Here is a 23863-nt window from a genome sequence, read left to right on the forward strand (position 1 = left end):
ATTATTGACTTAGGAGTGTCTCCACACAGCGTATGCAGATAAACAGTAAGCGGATAGCCACCGCTGTGACAGTTAATTCTGGCAGTGCCTGTAAAAAAGGAATCAACCCTTAAACATGTAAACAATACCAGGAGAATCGCAATGCAAGACCTGGTTCCTGTCATTGAGTATTGCTCAACCCTAGGGAACATTATATTTACCTTGGAATTGCCTCTAATGATGTTATATTTTGAAGTTCCATGTTTTAATGACTGCATGAACAAAGAAGCTCATTCCTCATAGAACTACACCAACTCAGACCCACTTTTAGCTTTATGCTACCGCATAGAGAGGACAGCTGTGCAGAAAATAAAGAAGTCGCCACACGTCTTTAAAAAAACCTAAAGTAAGCTGTAGATGGAAAAGGTGGAAAATGTCCGCGGGATCACACAATGCTGCACGATGACAGGCGTGGACAAACGCAGCTCATTAACATTAAAGCTACAGACACACAAAAATGGCGTGTTCCCAGTACGGGTTATTTAAAGCTCTTTTAAGCTGTCAATATTCCAGCAAAAAGGTTAGATATTTATCCATATTTAGGGGCTAAAACAGTTTTTAAATATGGATTATTTGAAGTTGGGCTTTCTTTTTTAATGTAATCCAGTTTTGTGGAAGCATTTTCAAAATGTTTTGTCATTGAGGACAAATGAGTGAGGATATTTAAATAACCTCTTACCAGGATACTGCATTCCGTACTGCGGCTGAGGGGGGGCACCTGACTGCTGTGGCGGGTATCCACCTGGGGCCTGGTACTGTTGGTACACCTGACCTGAACACAGCACGAGGAAAATGTCAGTCTTATAAACACTTCCTTGTTGCATCATTTAGAATACAGTGCATTGACTCAATCATTCAATTTGAAAGGTAAGGTGTATTGCTTTTTCTGTAGCTTTGTGTGTGTAATTAGTTTAAAATGATGCCACCACAGAAAAGTACCAGTGATGGCAAAGACAAAACAATGTGATAACAACAGAACGGAAACTAACTTATAATGGCCAATGAGGAGCGGAACACGACACAGTCTGTCCTGGCTTTTCAATCTTGTCAGCAAGTGTTAGCCTGTGATCATTTTCAAAGGGATTTTCACTATTACCTTATTTTACATGCGTACAAGAGTAGATCATATCAAAATGTAACAAAGGTTTTGACCGTAGCAGTTTGACCCTAAAAAATACTTTAAAAAGTACTTTTAGTGGTAAAAAATAACTTCAAAACACTTTAAGTTGGATTCTTTAAACCAGTGCTTCTCAAACTTTTTTTCACCAAGTACCCCCTCAGAAAGTACCTGGCTCTCCAAGTACCACTATAACAACCACAATTTAAATACAGTAGCGTAGTAGGCCTAAGTATTCATTAAAACAAGGCAGAGGTTTTATTTAACAAGTATATTTAATATTTTTGGTCAATGTAATATTACACACAGTTTGAACAGTAACACCGTGTTAGACTATTGTAAAATGAATCACTTATTTGGCAAAACACTAGATGGAGTTTGGGTACCACTAGTGGTACCTGTACCGCAGTTTGAGAATCATTGCTTTAAACCAGTTAAACCAGTGATTTTGTATATTTGCTGTCTTTTTTCAAGCATTTGGGCATCTCAAAAGAATATCACGAGTGCTTTAAGAGAAAGCACTGCATCCACTGAGGGTTTATCTTGCAGCCACAACATTCCTAATTGGCCCTAAACTACAGACATCAGTATGCAGGTGCTCTTGCAGACATAAACACTCTCATACACAAAGGAATCAGACACATACCCGCTATCAGGACTACACACATGAGACACTATGGATTCGGCAGCTCCCTCAACAGACACGTCTACATTTGCAGACAGTGACTTCCTGCTGCTGCACTGGAATTAGCGATGACTTCATCAGACCACAGTGCCTACTTGTACGTGAGTGGGTAGGATGATCAGGCACAAAATAAAATAAAACAATAAGAATTATTTATTTCCTTCTAAAAAATTATTTAGGTATTTTTAATGACCTTGCAGCGCTGTCAGAACAAAGCAATAAACTCTAATAACAAGACTGTAAAGACCAAAGTCATCTTTCTCAACCTGATAGCATGGAATATGTCAGATAGGGCATAATTTGTTGTACGCCTCATTCTAGATCAACAACATGTTGCACAGATTGTTCCAAAAGTACAAGAGGTGAGGAGCGCAGTACTGATGTGGCGACCATGTGTTGCTTCATTGTCTGCAGCTTTAACATGAGCAGCATGTGTCTTTTGTGTGTGTGAGCTAGGCTTGCCTTTCATCCTTTCCGCGGGCTGTTATGTAAGGGCATTCGAGGGATGACGGGTGGTTAAGCTCACGGCACGAGGAGTTTTTATCGGACTCCCGTGTGGCCAGAGAGGTAGGTAGTCAAAATGCAACCAGCTGATCTGGCTGCAGTGCGAGATTTGAAAGTAAAGCTTCTGGTTATAGTATGTGAAAATTGCTAAATTGAATAGATTTTGGTATACACAGTTGTCCCTTGTTTATCGTCTCAACTTGGTAATTTCCACTAAGTAGGAATCATTCATTAGAAATCCAATATTTTAATAGGTAAGGCATAAAAAGCTGTTTACGATTTTCATAGTAGATTTTTCTACATTATGCAAAAACTTTAGACATGAAATAACACCGTTATTCCAGTTTACGCTATTTTATCCAATATAGTAATTGCTGCCTTAGGCTGAGCCAATCTGTTGCCACAGGTTTGCTCTACTCTAGTGGCCAATACTACTGTAGTTTGTATCCTTTTAGTTTATTAAGCCATTTTAATGCTTGAAATGCTTAATTTTGGCCCCCCCAAAAAGTAGAATATGCATAAAAACAAACAAAAATAAAAGTGAAGCGTGAAGGTGAAGCGTGATATAGCGAGGGATGACTGAAGTCGGTAATTTGGGTTTGAATTTATTTTTAAATATTTATTACAAATAAATATATAATATTTTTTTTATACACTTATCCATCCATCCATCCATTTTCTAACGCTTGTCCCTTACGGGGTCGCTGGAGCCTATCTTAGCTGCATTCGGGCGGAAGGCGGCGTACACCCTGGACAAGTCGCCACCTCATCGCAGGGCCAACACAGATAGACAGCATTCCCACTCACAATCACCTAATTTAGTGTTGCCAATCAACCTATCCTCTGGTGCATGTCTTTGGAGGTGGGAGGAAGCTGGAGTACCCGGAGGGAAACCACGCATTCACGGGAAGAACATGCAAACGCCACACAGAATGATCCGAGCGCAGGATTGAACCAAGGACCTTTGTATTGTGAGGCAGATGCACTAACCCCTCTAATTATACATTAAATATTTTCTATGTTTGTTAAATTTACTATAATGTTGTTTGTATTTCTACATTCAGTGTATTATATTACAAAACCCAAAACCAGTGAAGTTGGCGCGTTGTGTAAATCGTAAATAAATAAAAGCAGAATTCAATTACTTGCAAATCCTTTTCAACCTATATTCAATTTAATTGACTGCTTCGCTGGGCCCGAGCTCATCTAAGATGGACTGATGCAAAGTGGAAAAGTATTCTGTGGTCTGACGAGTCCACATTTCAAAATGTTTTTGGAAACTGTGGACGTTGTGTCCTCCGCAGGAGGCGCAAAGTTGAAAAGCCAGCATCTGTGATTGTATGGGCATGTATTAGTGGTAACTTACACATCTGTGAAGGCCCCATTAGGGCTGAAAAGGTACATACAGGTTTTGGAGCAACATATTTTGCCATCCAAGCAACGTCTTTTTCATGGACGCCCCCTGCTTATTTCATCAAGACAATGCTATGCCACATACTGCACGTGTTACAACAGCGTGGCTTCGTAGTAAGAGTGCGGGTACTAGAGTGGCCTGCTTGTAGTCCAGACCTGTCTCCCATTGAAAATGTGTGGCGCATTATGAAACGTAAAATACGACAATGGACACCACGGACTGCTGAACAACTTAAGCTGTATATCAAACAATAATGACAAATAATTTCACCTGAAAGGCTTCAAAAATTGGTCTCCTCAGTTCCCAAACCTTTACTGAGTGTTGTTAAAAGGAAAGGCCATGTAACAGTGATAAAAATGCCCCTGTGCCAATTGTTTTGCAATGTGTTGCTGCCATTAAATTCTAAGTTAATGATTATTTGCAAAAAACAAATATGTTTCTTGGTTCGAACATGAAATATCTTGTCTTCGCAGTGTATTCAATTCAATATAAGTTGAAAAGGATTTGCAAATCTTTGTATTCACTGGTTTTGTACTTTTTTATTACGATATATATATATATATATATTTTTACAAAGTTATGTTTCCTTTTTGTCCTGTTAACGGTTTCTTTTCCAATACTATACCTAAATACTACACGGCAACCGGGAAATTTTTACTTAATGTTAAATGTATACTCGGGGTTAAAAAAAAAAAAAAGACAATTTTTTAAAGTCATCTACGCGCTTACTCCCTGCGTGTATACCTCATGTGCCAGTAGCCAAAAGCACCTTTTGTAACCAGTAACTTGTTTTTAAAAAGTTTATTATTCACATATCAAAAAGATTTTGCGAGAATCGTGTTGAATCAAAAATGTATTTTTAATTCAATTGAGACATGATTTGTTTTACGTCACTTGTGTATATGGTATATTCTGGACTGCTACTTATACAAAAGTGCGGCTAATCAAAGGATTTTTCTTCACGGATAAATATGGAATCGATTGGACAAAGAAATCAAACAATGAACTAAAAGGATCCACTTTAAAGCGTCACTATGTAACTTTTCAACCTTCATAAAATATTTTCATAAGTTTTGGGATGATACATTGACATACAAGTAGTTGAATAACACCTCTGTCATGTCCCGAAGGGGTCTGTATCAATTTTACTGCCACTTAAGAGGGTGGCAGGAACCCAGCAACACTAAAAACTACGAATGTGCTGACTTGCTATATACGACACTAACCCTTTCCCCATTCATTAAAAAACAGAAGTCGATGCGAAAGCCTGTGTAAAAACTAAAAGAAGAAAAACGCCTAAGTGAGATTACTGTTAAATGGCAGAAGCTCCAAAACACCCAATGAAATGAAAAGTTTTGTCAGAGGACACAACAAAAAAAAAAAGAAAAAAGGGAGGCAACCTGGATAAAGAGAATGTCAACGATCAACATTGGCCCAGCGTTCACTCGGTTGCGTGATCGCAAAGATGAGTAGGGATTTTTGGCTGATGCTGCCTTGGCTCTGTTCCTGTAAACTAGTAGGTAACTTTCGCTGCCCAAATCAAAATGAAAGTGCTAATGTTAGCTATCGGAAATTTGTATGGTGGCAGAAAATAACCAACAATTTGATAGTTCGCAGTTCAACAAAATTTCCTTCGAAAAAAACTATCCCGCCGACCATTCTTTGCTTCCGACCTGCATCCGCCCGATACATTCTTGGTAGTAGCGTCATGATTGTAGCGTAATTCAAGATCATTTGTTGATAGTTTCTGCTATATGACATCAGCATATTTGTGACGGTATATGAGCTAGTCCTCATGGGAAATGTGGTATTCTTCTGGCAAAACACTACCGCTTTAGTCCACTGGTGCCGCCAAAATCAACCAAAGCTGAAGGTTTTTAAGTGGGGCTTTAAGAGACTGTTCAAACTCAAAAGGGGTTACGATGTACAATGGAAAGAATCCTGATAAACATCTTGAAACTATTTTAAAAAGGATAAAGACCGTTTTACTGCAGTGTTACAGGCACTGTTTGAAAAAATTTAAAATGTTTCCAAATAAACATTTACAAAATCTTTCTTTGCAAATAGGTCATTCCACAACGTACCAATATATATCTGCGGCTTATAGTCCTGTGCGGCTAATATATGAACAAAATATTTTTTTCTTCTAAAATTTATTGGGTGCGGCTTATACATCAGTGCGGCTTACAGTCCGTAAAATAAGGTATTATTCCATTCTATCAATGGCAGACATTTTTATTCAAACCTTTATCCGTCCCTCAAAAGTACAGTATGGGCCAAAACTTTGGACACACCTTCTCCCCATTGAATGAGTTTTCTTTATGACTATTTACATTGTAGATTGTGACTGAAGGCATCAAAACTATGAATGAACACGTTGAGTAATGTACTCAACAAAAAAAGGGGAAATAACTGAAAACATGGTTCTATATTCTAGTTTCTACAAAAAAGCCACCCTTTGCTCTGATTACTGCTTAGCACACTATTGGCATTCTCTCGATGAGCTTTAAGCACACCTGTGAAGTGAAAACCATATCTGGTGACTACCTCTTGAAGTTCATCGAGAGAATGCAAAAAGTGCGCAAAATAGCAATCAGAGCAATGGGTGGCTATTTTGAAGAAACTACAATATCAAACATGTTTTCAGTTATTTCACCTTTTTTTGTTAAGTACATAAGTCCACAAGTGTTCATTCATAGTTTTGATCCCTTCAGTGACAATTTAAAATGTAAAGTCATGAAAATAAAGAAAACACACTGAATGAGAAGGTGTGTCCAAACTTTTGGCCTGTACCGTATGTTCCTGAGTTTTTGGTGATTCAGCCAAACACCTGAAAGGTAATGTTTTTTTTTTTAATTTCTAGGAGCTGTGTGAGAAATTTCAAGTCAATCCAACATATGGTCTCAATTACAAGCGGCAAAATGTGGTGTATATATGAAAAAAAAAAATGGCACAGGCCACACAGTAGGGGCGTGTGTTTTGCCAAATTTCCATCGTTTTATGTGCAGCAGTTCAGCAGTAGAAGAGTTGCACATGAATATAGGTTTGACTGATTGATACATGAATTCACATATTTTATAATAAAACATAATTTGCTTATTTTGGGTGATGTGTTTTTTTCCCCTGCAACTTTTTATGGGATGTATCATATTCTAAGTTTGACACATCTGTAGGAAGAGCGCTTCCAAACCCCCCCCACCCCCCCAAATTTCTCCACCTCTCCCTAGCCTGAACATGCCTCTGCGAGAAAGGAAGGGCTTACTGGAAAATAAACATTTTACACCAAACGCAAACAATGGTTCGAAATGTCCTCACGCAATGGGTCGAGCGGCGGCTATATATGCAGGTTTTTTCTCTCCGGCACTGATGGAAATTACTGCCATCAGGTCCGCCGGCATCTGGCAGGCAATAATCAACTTTCACAATCATCTTATGGATCTTGTTAGGGGCATTCTGAAAGCAACAAGCATACCTTGCTCAAGACTACCTTTTGGGGATTGGGGGGTTGGACACACACACACACACACACACACACGCTCCATGGGTGCCTGTTTAAAATTCCTGTGAATCAGCTGACTGTCGTAATGAAACAGTCTCAGGATTGAGATGAAGGGGAATAACAAGATGAAGGCAAGGAAGGAATGTCCTGTGGACAAACTATCACAAGATTTGGGGAGGAAACAAGATTTTTTTTCCGGCTGCAGAGAGCGATTCAGGCACAGTGGACGTTCCCATGAAAATGGTGGGAAGTGATGTTGAACATCTGGTTGGACAAAAGGGGAACGCAAGTGATTTCACACCTCGCAGTACAGCCACAGCTCAAATCGGTGAAAAATACAGTCAACGTGAGGTGGCACGTGTTCATGTGTTTTACCATCCATGCCAGCTGGGGGTCCCTGCTGTACTCCGGGAAAGGAAGCCTGTGCTTGGGGAGGCAATCCTGGCTGAGGGGCTGCAGACGAGGAGGAAGCGATGCTATCCGGGGTCCCTGAGCGCTCCTCTGGGGCGGCTGCTGGCGGAGCTACAGATGGCAGGGGGAGGGAGGAAAGATAGCTGAAATAAAGCTGCACCATAGAACAACAGCTGTTAAACTGCACATTTTACTATCAGGGCAAAATCAATATTGTTGTTGCACAGTTATCATTCAGTGGAGATTGGCCGTTAGAAACTTGCTCAATACCTGGGTGCTGGTCCTCGCTCAGGCCGAAAGCTGAAATGACATTCTTATTGACTTCCTCGTGGTTCTTCAGGGGGTCAAAGGCAGACATGCTTGCTGCACTGACAGGGGTCACATGTTTGGCGGCGGAGTCTGTTGTCGCCACTTTGCCTTCACGTCCATCAACTGTTTCTAAAATATGCACATAAAGCCCATCAATTGCAGGTTTACAGATGCCATGTATCTCACACAACTGATTTTACATTTCAGCAAACATTTTACTTAGGAATCGGTGATCTGGCCTTAAATCTGCGTTGCGATATATATTGCAGCCTCTTGCGATAACGCTATGTATCCTGACATGATTTGGCAACTAAATGATTATAGAACCATTTCAAAACAAGTTACAAAGGCTACTACTTTGGCTTTTGACATATGCGACATATTGCGTCATTATATTCTCAAACCTATTAATAATCTACTTGTTATTTTCTGTTAAGAGCTGGTTACATCTACACTCCTGAAATGTAATAAGCAGTTATTCTTCTGTTTGGCTACTTTAAGTTAGTTTTCGGCGATACTACAAATTTGGGTATCGATGCTAGTTACACAAGCAGAGTTGGTCATACCATTGCTGTTACCTAAAATTTCCAAAATCATTGAATGATAACTTTTTTGAGCACGATTACAATCAGACAAAACAAAATGGCAGTGTAACATCAATCCAGTCATTTCAAACGCTTGTCCCTCTCGGGGTCACGGTTGGTGCTGGCGCCTATCCCATATCAATTAAATATTGAAATGATTTCTTACTACTTCATCTGATTCAAATCATTTGGTTTTTGCTCTTTCAAGACCTCTTGTGTCCATGGACTTCTTTTCAAAGTTTGTAAACAACAACAAAAACCATGTAAGATTTTTTGGTGATAAAAAATATTGATACTGTGGTATCGACCATATTATGATACCACGCTTGGTATGTGGGGATCAAGTACCTAGGAGTTTTGTTCACGAGTGAGGGAAGAGTGAGCGCGGCGTCCTCAGTAAAGTGGACGCTGTATCGATCCGTTGTGTTGATGAAGGAGCTGAGCCGGTATTGTTACTGTATATATTTGTATCGATGCATCCATCTAGCTTGCGATTAGCATAATCTTCTATTGTGTGTCGTGAAGCATGTTTAGCTATTCCTCGTCCTTCAGTACTCATATTTTTAAGTAAGAATGGGTACTGAATTTGGTACTTTTAATCAGCACCGACCAAATTTGACGGTACCACCTGGAATCAATTCACGTGCCATATTTTCATACCTTTGTTGCATGCAATGTCATGATCGGTTGCAAACTAAACATTGGTTCACTAAAATAATCAAAAAAGCACTTAGGGCGGACATAGCCAAATTCCCTTAACAATGTTGCCATTTTCAACACCATGTTTGGTAGAAAACGCTCAAACATAAAATAATGCTTCACACTCTTCCAAAAAGCACCATCTTGATTGTAATTGGATTTGCCCTAGACAGGCATTGCTAATTTGCATTAACAATTTTATACAGCGATTTCAACACCTAAAAATTTAGTAATGAAAACTAAAACTAAGATGAATTTTACAATCAAACAACTGGTGTCTAATAAGCACAATACTTACAGTATAAATACTTTGTACGGTGCAAAATAACACATTCAGCTTCCTGGAAAAAGCTACTTCACAGTTAGACAACATACCACAGATAACCTAATGTCTTGGAAGTGCAAGTGCATTGCAAATTAGACGCAAATGTGTAACAACTGGACATCATAGTTAAAATCAGCACACTTTTTAATGTCACATTAAAAAAAAAAAATTATGATAAAAAAAATTACATTTATTAAGACACTCAAGGTACCAAAAATTGGTACCAGTATCAATTCCCAGGTTCTAAGAACTGGTACTGTATCAGTTCAAATGTGATTTGTTCACATCCCTACTTATAAGACACATACCGATAGTTTACTTTCCACCATGGAAGCGAGGATTTCCGACTTAGAAATTGCTTTGCATTTCGGACGGACATGAGCCACCTGAGAGAAACTGTTTGCTTGTTGCTGTCAATTTTGCAGGACACAGCTAAAATGTGTCAACATTGATAATCACGATATAACATTTGCATTAAAAGTTTTATTGTAGATCAAATGTGTATCATTCATGTCACGCATTCCTGATTTTCTTTCAATATCCCATCGGACTATACTAAGGAAGGTAAACATGGATTTACCTTCAAGTAGTCAGTGTACAGTTTGCAAAGCAGAATATATTACAAAATGGTTGCCAGGTACTTGTTCAACACTGTCTTACACTTAAAGCTGTGTGGCATTTGTAGGAACGAAAACCTTATAAAACATCCCACATGCTACAGAGTTACAAGAATTTTGCAGTGTGTTATTTATAATCTTTCAGAGTAAAAGCGTTAATAATATGAATCTACTCGCCACCATGCAACAAAAATATACGCTGTGGCTTTACAACTCAATCCAATTTCTAACCGGAGACAGCGTGACTGATAGCTAAAAATCAGCATGAAAGCTTCTTGCTTCTTTAAAGTGGCGTGCCAAGCAGTGAAGCCATGTCGCTGCGAAAAAAAATCATTATTTTTGGCTGCGACACATCAGACACAACCACGGCTAATGTTAAGGACAAGTGGAGGATTTTACTTTTGGAGGGTTGCCTCAACCTGCCTGAGTCACTCTTTCCACAATGGTAGGGCACATTGTATAGAACAGTGGGGCATAGAAAAGCAGAAATGCAGGACAGTACATGGTTGTGCGGATTAACACTAGCAGTATCTAGTGTTTTAACAAACATGGAGCAAAATATTAGTTTGCCTGAAACTCTAATGTCATTGAAATGAAGGTGAGGTGAATATGTGGCAGGATTTACTGTATTATGACTGCCGCCATCATGTGTCACTGTAGCTGACTTATAACACACGAAGTTGCAGGGTACACAGTCTCTGTAAAGCTAAAGGGTGCAGTTTAGTATAAAGTGAAAATGCTGCAAATTGGTCCAAAAATAGTTTATACTAGAACAATAAAAAATTTTTCTTAACTCCGGACAATGGCAGTAACCACATTTGAATATTGTGAGTAGTCAGTAAGCATCCAGTATCTGTAGCTACATCTACATTAGCTTTAAACATAAATGTTGGGGTGAAATTAATGTGTTATACTGTTCTTAATGTATCAGCATTATCATTATTAAGGCTGGCTGAGCAGTTTGCGCCTTACTGTTTTTTACAACATTGGTTGCGTTGCTACAATACCCTTGTAAATAAATGTACAATCAATGCCTGTTGACAATTAACACCCCCCGTCCATTGTTATTTCGTTAAAAAAATGTCTCGACTATAACTACAGCATTTTAAGTAACCGCTGTTTTGAAAAATTGCATTTCTACAAATACAGGCCATTCACATAATTAATGCTTAGTATTCACCGCAGTTGAGTAAAACTCCCCTGGCTACTAAACATGGAAATAGGGCACTGTAGTACATTTTTCAGTTAAATTAAATGTTATTACACTTGTGCCTTGCCTGAATTTGCCCCAGGGATCAATAAAGTACTTTCTATTCTATTCTATATTGCGCTTCAAATATTTTGACTTCATCATACATAATTGCGTATTTAAAAAAAAAAAAGTTAAACATTCTACAGCACCTTAGTCCTAAATGAATAATTTTCAAGCACAAAAATGACAAAATAAACGAAAAATATCAATACTACAGTACTATTAAACACAAAAGGAGAAAAAAAAAATAAGAGCGTGCTGTTCATGCTTTTCATGTAACATGGCTATTGATTGGATCAGCTTGAGGTAGCAATGGATTAAAAGAGTGTAGAGGTGATTTAAGGGTGTTATTTCATGTGTATAGGGCTCCTTCTTATTCAGAAAGTCGTAAACCATTTTTTATGCTCGAGATAGGGCTGGACGATACATCGATATATAGCGGGTTTGTCTCTGTGCGATATAGAAACTGACTATATCATAATATTCGAGTATACGTTCTCACGCAGGACTTTTAGCTGCGGGCATACACTTCAGGCTCTCCTCGCTCTTTCCCGTGTCTCCTTCTCGCAGACAAGCAGGTGCACATTCTTACATATGTCACAAACTGTCACGTCACATACACGCCCTCGCAGAGCAGAGAGGTAGCGGCGTGGCTAACGTTAGCTGCTAACATAGCCGTACGAGAGAATGAAGGTGCGGATCTGGTAACAAATGAAGGAAGACTTAATTCCCAAGAAAAACAGCAGGGTTTCCATGGTCTGGCAATGGTTCGGCTTCAAGTGGGAATATGTCGAACAGACAATCGTAATTTGTCAAGTGTGTCATTTTTATTTGACACTTAAAATGTCTCTGACAATCTTGCAATTTATGTTTTGGAAATTACTTGAATGTTCGTGCCATTGCTTAATAACTTTAATAAATACACTTTTGGTCAATTGACTTAGTTGTGATTTCCCTCTCTGCATGAAAGTTTAAAAGTAGCATATATGAATGCAGTATGAAGAAGAATGTTTTAATGTATACACATATAATCATAGATGCATATAATCACTGCTGTGATCATATGCATCAAGTGTTCATTCAGGGCTAAGGCAAAATATCGTAAATTGCGATATGGCCTAAAAATATTGCAATATTAATAAAAGGCAATATCGCCCAGCCCTAGCTCGAGCTATGAAAAAATTTGATTTATAAGTAATGATTCCTAAAGGCAGCACGGTGGTAAAGGGGTTAGTGCGTCTGCCTCACAATACAAAGGTCCTGAGTAGTCCTGGGTTCAATCCCGGGCTCGGGATCTTTCTGTGTGGAGTTTGCATGTTTTCCCCGTGACTGCGTGGGTTCCCTCCGAGTACTCCGGCTTCCGCCCACCTCCAAAGACATGCATTTGAGGTTTTGTTGATTGGCAACACTAAATTGGCCCTGGTGAGTGAATGTGAGTGTGAATGTTGTCTGTCTCTTTGTGTTGGCCCTGCGATGAGGTGGCGACTTGTCCAGGGTGTGCCCCGCCAAGTCCAGGGTGTGTTCCGCCTTCCGCCCGATTGTAGCTGAGATAGGCACCAGCGACCCTCACGACCCCATAGGGAATAAGCGGTAGAAAATGGATGGATGGATGGATGGGATGATTCCTAATTCGCCAAAATCCATTTAGCGCGACAATGTAAAAAAACAATTAACAGCGTTAAATGAGGGACGACTGTATTATACAAAAATATAGCATTGAATAGAATGTGAAGAAAAACATTTTGAGGCCCTGACTGAAAAAAATAAAAAAATAACATGAGCTGTCACACAACCTAAAGCGACATCAACTTTGGTGATAATAAAGCGATAACAGCGCAGGGCTGAAAATATACAGAGAATAAGCCTAATCGATTTTCTAGGGGCAAAATTTGCTATAGCTATTTGATGTGCAATTAAAACAAAAAAAAAATCATTTAAATGCAAAAAAATGCTAAAATGATAGGTGAAGGAAATCATGTTACTTATAGACTGTCAACATATTCTTGTCTTAAAGGCCTACTGAAACCCAATACTACCGACCACGCAGTCTGATAGTTTATATATCAATGATGAAATATTAACATTGCAACACATGCCAATACGGCCGGTTTAGTTTACTAAATTACAATTTTAAATTTCCCGCAGAGTTTTTTGTTGAAAACGTTGCGGAATGATGACGCGTGCGCGTGACGTCTCGGGTTGGAGGGGACATATTAGCCCAGCACCATTTGCGGCTAAAAGTCGTCTGTTTTTATCGCATAATTACACAGTAATTTGGAAATCTGTGTTGCTGAATCTTTTGCAATTTGTTCAATTAATAATAGAGACTATAAAGAATAAAGCTGTTGGTGGAAAGCGGTTGATTGCAGCTGCCTTTAGCAACCGATACACAGCCTGTGTTTCTTTGTTTGTTGTGAAGCTTTAACACAGAGCGGTAAAGCGAACATGTTTTCTACGTCAACCAGCAAGTTTTTGATCAACATATGTTGTCATCCAAGCAACGTTATCATGGACGCCCTTGCTTATTTCAGCAAAATAAGCAGGGGCGTCCATGATAATGTTGCTTGGATGACAACATATGCTGATGTTACAACAGCATGGCTTCGTAGTAAAAGAGTGCGGGTACATTCCTGGCCCGCCTGCAGTCTAGACATGTCTCACATCGAAAATGTGTGGCGCATTATGAAGCATAAAATACGACAACCAGGACTGTTGAACAACTTAAGCTGTACATCAAGCAAGACCGGTAAAGAATTCCATTTTCAAAGCTTCAACAATTAGTTTCCTCAGTTCTCAAACGTTTATTGAGGGTTTTTAAAAGAAAATGTGATGTCCTGTCCCAACTACTTTGGCAAGTGTTGCAGCCATGAAATTCTGAGTTAATTATTATTTGAAAAAAAAAAAAGTTTGAGTTTGAACATCGAATATCTTGTCTTTGTAGTGCATTAAATTGAATATGGGTTGAAAAGGATTTGCAAATCATTGTATTCCGTTTATATTTACATCTAACACAATTTCCCAACTCATATTGAAACAGGGTTTGTACATCAAACTACATTTGAAACTAAGTTGACAGGCCTAATACTGCTGTCACTGCAGAAGTTCCTTCAGCCATTTTACAGTAACCATTGAAAATTTCTGCTGATACTGTACAGTAATACATCGCAAGTGGTGTGTGAAAGAAAATTCTCAGCCTCATGTGGTTATTAGCTTGGTAATCAAAACCATAATTTCAAATGATGACAACATTTAGAATGTGTTTGAGGTCTAAATGATTTATATCAAATCGACATTGAAGTTTTGATTAGTTTGATTATGTAACTGCGAGAGGTTAGCTTTTTTCCTCCGTCGTCACCGGCATTTGAGTGACAGACATTTTCACCAATCAAAAGTGTTCTTCCTCACTTAAAAATAACATGTATTCCTTCACTAAGCATTTTTCTCAGTAGTATGCATTTCTATGAATAAAATATAAAAATCTAATCATTATGGCAAATTTTGAGCGAAAAATGGCAATTAGGTTTTTTTTCCAAAATCGTGCAGCCTTAAACATTTATCTTCCATAAATAGGTTTCAGTGGGACTTTTACCGCTTTCGGGTGCAGTGGCGACCACACCAGGCTCTGTGGGAGGCTCCAAGGTATCCAGCAGGGTGTTGACTTTATTCCTCAGCTCAATAAGCTCCTTGCGCAGGTACTTCACCTGACTGGATTCCAAAGGCCTTGGCTGGCCGTTCACTGTGGGAAACAACAGTGAAAACTTGATGGATCGGGGATCTTAGGTGTACACAGTAGCATCATGTTGTCAAACTTGTTTATCGGCCTCCTAAGTAGTCATTAGAAAGAAATATGACCAACGATAAAATAATCAATGGGTTTAAGTTGACATGCCGATTCACAAGGTGTAATAATTCACATTGCAGTTCATTATAGCATAGCCACAATTTGTCACGTGCGCTACATTGCGACTTAATCAGTCTCATTCTTCCACCCCGCTTAAAAGCTGATAATGGAGGAAAAATTCCACAGTAAATGTGTGAATGTGAAAGTCGAGACTGCCGGACATTCCTTTCTCAAACACACACATTTCTCATTGTTATGAGTGGATAATGCTGAACAGAGATGCTGAAGGTCAGGAGGCGCTGCACTCAGATGAGATGCCGGCCGACTCAAACTGTTCTCCTCGCTTTGCTCCGAGTTGATGCACGCGACAGGCGCTCAGCTCCACGTGAGGTCAACAAGCCAGGGCCTCGCTTTGATTGGAGGGAAGCAAAGTGGGAAAAGAGGGGAAAAAACAACAACCGCCTGCTTACAGATCCCTGGCTAATGGCGGCTGCTGGATGACAGACTGACTGGAAGCAGAGCACAACACACATGTTGTCAACAGAGAGGACACAGCGCACGTATGTTTTTTCTTGACTTTGTGAGTCAGCCCAATTGCTTGTTTGTGCTTGCACTTGAACCCAAGCAGTGACAGACATTCTAAATAATTGTAGCCTCGCTCTGGCATGTAGTTCGAGTAAAAATAGTGTCCTTTAATGAACACGTCTATCCACAGCTTGTCCAATTAAATGCCTGTTCAAATAGCCCTCAGACATACACTTATTAGTCAGACCGGAGTGATGAATGGTGAAGATTAGTTTGAAGCAGGAGCTGCACTGCCCCCAAGTGGGGGACTGCTGTATATGAATTCAATGGTACAGTCAAAATTTCACAACTATGCAAAAGGAAGCTATGTAATGATATTCTAAATGTAACCTAAAAGCCTGTTTATGAGCACCAAACGTGAGCAAAATCTGTCAAGTCACACACTTGAGGGAAGGTTTCAAACAGTCACTTTAGAAGTTATTTAATCATGATAAAACAACTCTCTCTTCATGGACATGATACGGCATCTGACCTGCCCGTAGCTAGATGAGTTCACCCTGGGTATACGGCCATCACTTCAGAGAAAAGCTTTGTAAAAAAAACAAAAAACAAACAAAAAAAGGGCCACATTTTTTTAAGGCTTTGCTACACCTCTTAAAATAAAGCCCAGAGCGTTGCCAACTTTTCGTAGGTCTGCTAGTGGCGTTGGACCGATATGTTTGATCGTCTTGTATTTCTTCAGCGAATAAGCTACTGCATCCTCGTAAGCTGTTAAAATGTTAATGTAATATTAGCACTTATTTTAACAATGCTACATGAGTGTTGCTGAAATCACTTTAAAAATTAATTCTCAAACTGTCAATACTTCATTTATGTTCCGTAACCTGTATAATAACCAAGCTGTTATTGTAAGAGCGAACAATGAGGATCCCTTTTTCTAGCACAGACCACATCGGCATGCTTCAGGATTAGCCGTAAAAGCTAGTTACGGAGCGCGATAACCTAGCTTCTACGACATCATGAAACGCATTGGAGTTTGTAATGCACAACACTGTGATAGGACATCAATCTGTACTGACTGAAAAACATGAACACATACTACAGTAGCTGTAAAGTATTAGCCCACATTTCATGTTTTGTTTGTAGACACAGAGCCAGAGAGCGTATGTGCTGTAGTTTTCAGAACAAACATGACGCGCTGCATGTAACATTAATATAAGGGGGCAATCTACTATCTCACAAATTTTAGCTCTATGTCGTATTATTGAAGAAATGAAAATGCTCGACAAGCACTTCACAATCTGCTTCATTGACTTCCGGAAAGCAATATCTTATCAATCGGGAAGCCATGTTCAACATTAGAGGTGGGGGAAATCGATTTTTAGATGTATTGCAGTTCGGACATGGACAATTATAGAATCGATGAGTAAACGTCAATAATCTATTTATTTACTGTAAATAAAGTAATGTAGACAGTTGTAAAATTTGGCTGACTGCATCGAGACACCTCACTGAGAGATCCAACCAGCTCTTTTATTATCGGGCACTTATGGTTCAGTTTTGCATACATTTTATTAATTTAATAAATGTGCGAATTAATTTAACCGTTTCTTGTTCCAAATGAATGGTTTTTCAAAGTTGCAAGTGAAAAAAGTTATTTAGTGAAATGAAATTAAATGTAAAACTGCATGTAAAACTGCAGCAATATACATAAATCAAAAATGCATTAATTGATTTTTAATCGAATTGTACTTCCCGAATCGTAATCCTAATAGAATCGTGATGTGGCCAAGGATTTCTAGCTCTATTCAACATCCTCCCCCTTTACAGCATCCCACAACCTATCATTACCGCCATTAAAGCACTCTATGCCAACACTCAGGCTACAGTTTTTACAACTGATAGTGAAACTGTGTTTTTCTAAATCGAGGAGGGAGATTTACAAGTGGGCCCACAAGCTCCATTCTTGTTTATCGTTATATTGGACTATGTTCTGCGCCTCTTTCTGGACACAATTAACCACAAAGGCCTACCGCTACATCCGAGACCCAGCAGAAGGCACTTCATTTGTTTTAAACTATTGTAGTGGTGTTCTTTACAAAAAGTACACTTTAATTATGTGTTGTTTTGATATGTCATCATGCACAAAAGTGCACTAATAGCTTGTTTTAAAATGTCTCTGACAATCTTGCACTTTCTGTTTTGAAATGACTTGAATGTTTTTGCCACTGCTAAATAACTGTTTAATAAATAAACTTTTGGTCAACTGACTTAGTTGTGATTTCCCTCTCTGCATGAAAGTTTAAAAGTAGCATATATTAATGCAGTATAAACAAGAAAGGTTATAATGTACACACATACAATCATCATAATGCTGTGATTATATGCCTATCCATCCATTTTTACCGCTTATTCCCTTTTGGGGTGGCGGGGGGCGCTGGCGCCTATCTCAGCTACAATCGGGCAGAAGGCGGTGTACACCCTGGACAAGTCGCCACCTCATCAAGGGCCATCACAGATAGACAGACAACATTCACACTCACACACTAGGACCAATTTAGTGTTGCCAATCAACCTATCCCCAGGTGCATGTCTTTGGAAGTGGGAGGAAGCCGGAGTACACGGAGGGAAACCACGCATTCACGGGGAGAACATGCAAACTCCACACAGAAAGATCCAGAGCCTGGGATTGAACCCAGGACTGCAGGACCTTCGTATTGTGAGGCAGACGCACTAACGCCTCTTCCACTGTGAAGCATGCATCAGGTGTTAATTCAATGCTAAGGCAAAATATTGCGATATATATCGTGTATCGCGATATTGCCTAAAACTATCGAGATATTTATAAAATGCCCTATCGCACAGCCCTACTGTGTCGTGATATTAGAGTAAATGTTCCCACACAATTGCTTTTAGCTTCGGGCAATTACATTACATGAGTTTCCCACTCTTTCTTGTCTCTCCTTCTCACAGAGACATGAACAAGCATACCTTCTTTCATACGTCACACGCATACTTGCCCTACCTCCCGATTTTTTCTCACAGAGACATGAACAAGCATACCTTCTTTCATACGTCACACGCATACTTGCCCTACCTCCCGATTTTACCGGGAGACTCATGAATTTCAGTGCCCCTTCCAAAAATCTCCCGGGACAACCATTCTCCCTAATTTCTCCCGATTTTCACCCAGAGAACAATATTGGGGGGCATGCCTTTAAGGCACTGCCTTTAACGTCCTCTCTCACCTGAAACCTTAATATGTACAAACCGGGGTTTGTACATATTATGGTGTTTATCATTATTGTTGTTTCACTGCCTTTTATTTAATTTGTTTCCTGTGTTTTCCCCCTCATTCTGTACATGGTACGCAATTTAAAATAAATGTTGAAAAGCCAGACAAAGGGGATGTTTTTAGCTAGTGTTTACTTTAATAAAAATTCAAACTGAACATTTTTTTCTTTTTTGGTGGAAAGTTGCACGTAACTTTTTTATATTTACATAATGTAGCTTTAATGTGTATGCTGTGTATCTTGTAGTGTAGCCTGCTACAATTATCTGGGGGTAGCTTCACCTGTAGCTTTGCTACATTTAATCAAGAGTAACTTGTAGCTTAGCTTACTAGATTTTACAAGTAGCTTGCCCATCACTGACTCCAAAAAAAGTGCAGTTCCCCTGTAAGGTAAAATGACTCACTTGAAATGTCTTACCGAACAAAGTGAGCTTGAGAATTCTACTGCACTGGATAGCGAAGGAGAGGTCAGAGCTGTCAAAGATGGTGATGAGGTCATCATCTACATAAGGTGCAGAAAATTAATTTACAATTGCAGCGTTACAACATAAAGGGCACACAAGTCCTTTAAATATTGCCGTAACCCACCTTCGTCCTTGTATTTGATGGTGACCTCGTCTGTGCTCTGCAGTTTGCCTCGGAAGACACGCTGCATCATCAGCACTAGCTCGTCATAAGTGATGTCTTCGTTGTGGATGGGGATGCGTCTGATGTCATCGCCCAGCTGGGCTTTGATGATCAGCTTCCCGCTCAGGTCGAGCTGGCCGTTCATTGTGCCGTCCAGACTCTATCAGCTTCAACCACCTAATGGGAGAAAAACAGGAAATATGGATGCACTGCTGTGCTAACTTTAACATTTACATTTCTTTAATTAAACTTTTAGGCAACAAACCAAACCAGGTCTGAATCGCGACCACTACTGCAAAAACTAGTCCTATATTCAATATGACACGAATGCTCTGCGGTTTTTAAAGAACCACTGCAACAACACTCGGAGCACCCTGCAATTTTTAGGGACCCACTACAAAAATACTACTCAAAGATCCCCTACATAACAAGAGTGCCCAGCTGTTTTTAAGGACCTCCTGTAAATACCCTAGTCAAATATCCTCTATATGAAAGGAGCACTCTAATGTATTTAAGGACCTACTTAAAGAAATAGTCAAATATATTCTGTATGACAGAAGCACTATTTTGTTTTTAAGGAACTACTGCAAAAATACTAGTTAAAGATCCTCAATGTGACAGAAGCGCCCTGCTTTCCTTAAGGACTTAGTGCAAAACCTGAGTCAAAGAGCCTCTATATTACAGAAGCACCCTTCTGTTTTTAAGTACCTGCTGCCCCACATCCGCGGTCCCCTCCAAGGTTTCTCATTGTCATTCCATTGGGTTGAGTTTTTTCTTGCCCTGATGTGGACTCCCGAGACAAAGATGTTGTTTTGGCTTGTGCAGCCCTTGCAGACTCGTGATTTAGGGCTATATAATTAAACTTTTATTGATTGATTGATTGAAATTCCAAACTATTGTGCAAAACCAACTTTTCTTATCTATTGGTACTGTTTTTTGTGTATTTAGGATCTGCGTACGTTCCAAAAATTCTAAATCAAACCAGGAGGCATGGCAGTGATTTTTATCAAACAATCTTGCATTTCTATACACTTCCTCAAATCGAGCCGTTCGTAATTAGCCCAATTTGTGACGTTTTCCCAGTGAGTGACGTCAGTGGAAATGTCTATCTATGGTACAGATTAGGGTGAGACTGCCCACCAAACGGCTCCTTCTGGAGAGATGATCAGAAAGCAGTTTGAAAACAGTCTGTAAATCATAATCTATGCAACATTTTGACCAAAGAACAGTGTTGGGACTAACGCGTTACAAAGTAACATGTTACTGCAATGCCATTATTTTCGGCGGTAACTAGTAGTCAAACACGTTATTTTTTATATTCAGTAACTCAGTTATCGTTACTACATGATGCGTTACTGTGTCATTTTAACTTATTTTTTTATATTGTATCGGCTAGAAACTGAGAAGATCTGAGTGTGTTTTATTGGAGAGCTGCAGTGTCGTCCTTCTGAAGCTTCGTGTCTCACAAGAGGTGCGCTGTGTGTGTGTGTGGGGGGGAGGGGGGTGTCTGTGTTTACTGACAAGACATCATTGCGGAGCCGGAGCAGAGTTTCTTAACATGGAGATATTCGCGCTACTTTTCTTTTATCAAGCACAAATAAAAGTGCATATGTGCTAGAAGGCATGCAGGCTATTTCTACAGTGAAGTCCCCCGCTTTCAGGCAGCTAATTAGCATGGTATCGGGCATCAAACAGCAAATGACACAGAGAACATGTTCCAAGTACCTGGACACAGTGGACAGTGAGGACATATACATGGAAGGCAAGCTAAAGAAGACACTCCAAACTCTGCCTCTTCTCATCATTCATCACTGAAAGTTAGTAACTCTGAATTATTTTATATACTCTTTCATTATAGACTTCTAGAGTGTTTGATTATCACATCACTCTAAATGTATAGACTATAAAGTTCACAAACATAAAGAGGGATCCTAGTGGGCTAGGCCAATCTTTCCTTTTCTCTAAACTAAAACTGGGGAAATGCGTAGGGTGTTCTGGGCTTCAGTACAGTGTTGATCTCCTTGAGAGAAAAAAATGCATGGTTAGGCTTTGTGTATAGCAGTATGTGTGTTGTATATAGTGACATGACATAATCATGTCATGTGTGCCTTCTTGGGTGAAGCCGGGTTTACAGCTATGTTGTGACATGTTGCAATTATGCGATTTGTTACTTATGTATGTTATGTTGCAGCTATTTAAAACAGTTTTGTCAATTTGTTCTGGCCCGAAATAAATTGGCCCTTTGAAACATATCTTTGTCTTTGTGTGTTGTACGTAGACCACATTGCTTTGCAAAGTTCAGTGGTGCAAATGCATTTAAGTTGATCAACAGATGTATTATTCTCCAGTGCAAAAACAGTACTGAAAGGAAGGCTAATAGGGCATTAATGGGAGCCTTAAAAATGTTTTAATAAAAGGACTAGTTACTTTTCACAATAACTAATGACTTTTTTGTGTAAGTAACTGAGTTAGTAACTGAGTTACTTTTGAAATAAAGTAACTAGTAACTGTAACTAGTTACTGGTTTTCTGTCACTTACCCAACACTGCCAAAGTACCACCAATACATGTTATGTAGACCAGTGTTTTTCAACCATCTCCTTTTTTGGTATTTTTCCTGTAGCAATTTCATGTCTTCTTTTGACCGATTTCCCACATTTACTTTGTTTTAGCAATCAAAAATAGTTTACTTGTTTTAATCCTTCTTTGTAGGGACAATGATGATTGTCATGTCATGTTCGGATGTACATTGTGCATGCCGTCTTTGCTCCACAGTAAGTCTTTGCTGTCGTACAAAATTCTGTTTTTGTATACTTTGTAGCCAGTTCAGTTTTAGTTTTGTTCTGCATAGCCTTCCTAAGCTTCAATGCCTTTTCTTAGGGGCACTTACCTTTTGTTTATTTTGGTTTTCAGCATTAGACACCTTTTTACCTTTTTTTCATTTCATTTCATTTATTTTTATTCCTTTCATGAAAATGCATATTTACAAGGCACGTACAATTGACACTTTCATCATTTTTTTGTTTCTTATACATTTCCATGAACAGAAAGGAGCAGATGGAAGAATAATATTCTTATATTTATCTGCCTCCTGCTGTTTCCGACATCCATCCATCCATCCATTTTCTACCGCTTATTCCCTTTCGGGGTCGTGGGGGGCGCTGGCGCCTATCTCAGCTACAATCGGGCGGAAGGCAGGGCACACCCTGGACAAGTCGCCACCTCATCGCAGGGCCAACACAGATAGACAGACAACATTCACACTCACATTCACACACTACAAAGCAATTTGCTACTGGCTGCCACCTACTGATATGGGAGAGTATTACACGGTTACTCTGCCGAGCTCTAGACAGCACCGACACTCAACAACAACAAATAATTTGCAGACTATAATTACTGGTTTGCAAAAAATATTTTCAACCCAAATAGGTGAAATTAGACAATCTCTCACAGCACACCAGACTGTATCACACGGCACAGTGGTAGAGAAACACAGATGTAGACCACAAGAAAGTGTTTTAAATGTAGGAAAACAATAATAATATAACCCCTTTAAAAGGAGCTTGTACAAAAATGCTAATAAAAAAAATATTCCACCTGACAAGAATCCTTCTACTGTTTTTAACTAAACTGGTGCCCGGCGTGGTTTTGATGACATCCACAGGCCAGACTTGCTCAGCGAGCCTTCAGCTGAATAACCTAAAGAGTGAAATAAATGGCACTTATTACATCACCATGTGAATGAAATGTGCTTTGTCTCACACAGGAACGTCTAAAGGTCAGTAGGTGAGGGGGCAGCCATTAGTCTATACAATATTCAAACTTTGGCCCTAAAAAGAGATTATCAATGTAGCAGATCTGCACACAACTCGTCAACGGCTGCATAATAACTCCTGCAGGGGGAGGCTTTTTGTTGTCCTTGCCAGATGAATAATTGCCTGGATGCTAGGGATTTGGGAGTGTGGCTAACGTTAGCATTGAGCAACTGCCAGCTCATCCTGTCACGCTTTATGTCGGCTAAATTTGCTGTTTTCCACAGAAAACCCCTTAGAGAGACGCCACAGTCATCTGACAGGAGATGAACAATATCCCAACAACCTGAGAGGGGGGGAAGTTTGCTA

The 23863-nt window shown here is 39.4% G+C and overlaps 1 protein-coding gene across 2 annotated transcripts in view; it reads right to left on the minus strand.

Moving 5' to 3' along the window:
• Nucleotides 1-23863, minus strand: part of tfg (trafficking from ER to golgi regulator) — a 29303-nt gene that overhangs the window by 4872 nt on the left and 568 nt on the right. The window contains exons 2-8 of one of the 2 annotated variants that reach the window (XM_061879857.1): nt 23340-23441; nt 19702-19917; nt 19532-19615; nt 15045-15191; nt 7940-8107; nt 7634-7780; nt 719-811 (exon numbers count right to left, since the gene is read on the minus strand). In XM_061879857.1, coding sequence (XP_061735841.1) covers nt 719-811; nt 7634-7780; nt 7940-8107; nt 15045-15191; nt 19532-19615; nt 19702-19885 — 823 coding nt within the window. In that variant the 5' untranslated portion in view covers nt 19886-19917; nt 23340-23441. The remainder of the gene's footprint in view (nt 1-718; nt 812-7633; nt 7781-7939; nt 8108-15044; nt 15192-19531; nt 19616-19701; nt 19918-23339; nt 23442-23863) is intronic. The other variant, XM_061879855.1, reaches the window with a different exon arrangement.

This window comes from Nerophis ophidion, linkage group LG19 (assembly GCF_033978795.1).
Source record: "Nerophis ophidion isolate RoL-2023_Sa linkage group LG19, RoL_Noph_v1.0, whole genome shotgun sequence".
NCBI classification, from domain to species: domain Eukaryota; kingdom Metazoa; phylum Chordata; class Actinopteri; order Syngnathiformes; family Syngnathidae; genus Nerophis; species Nerophis ophidion.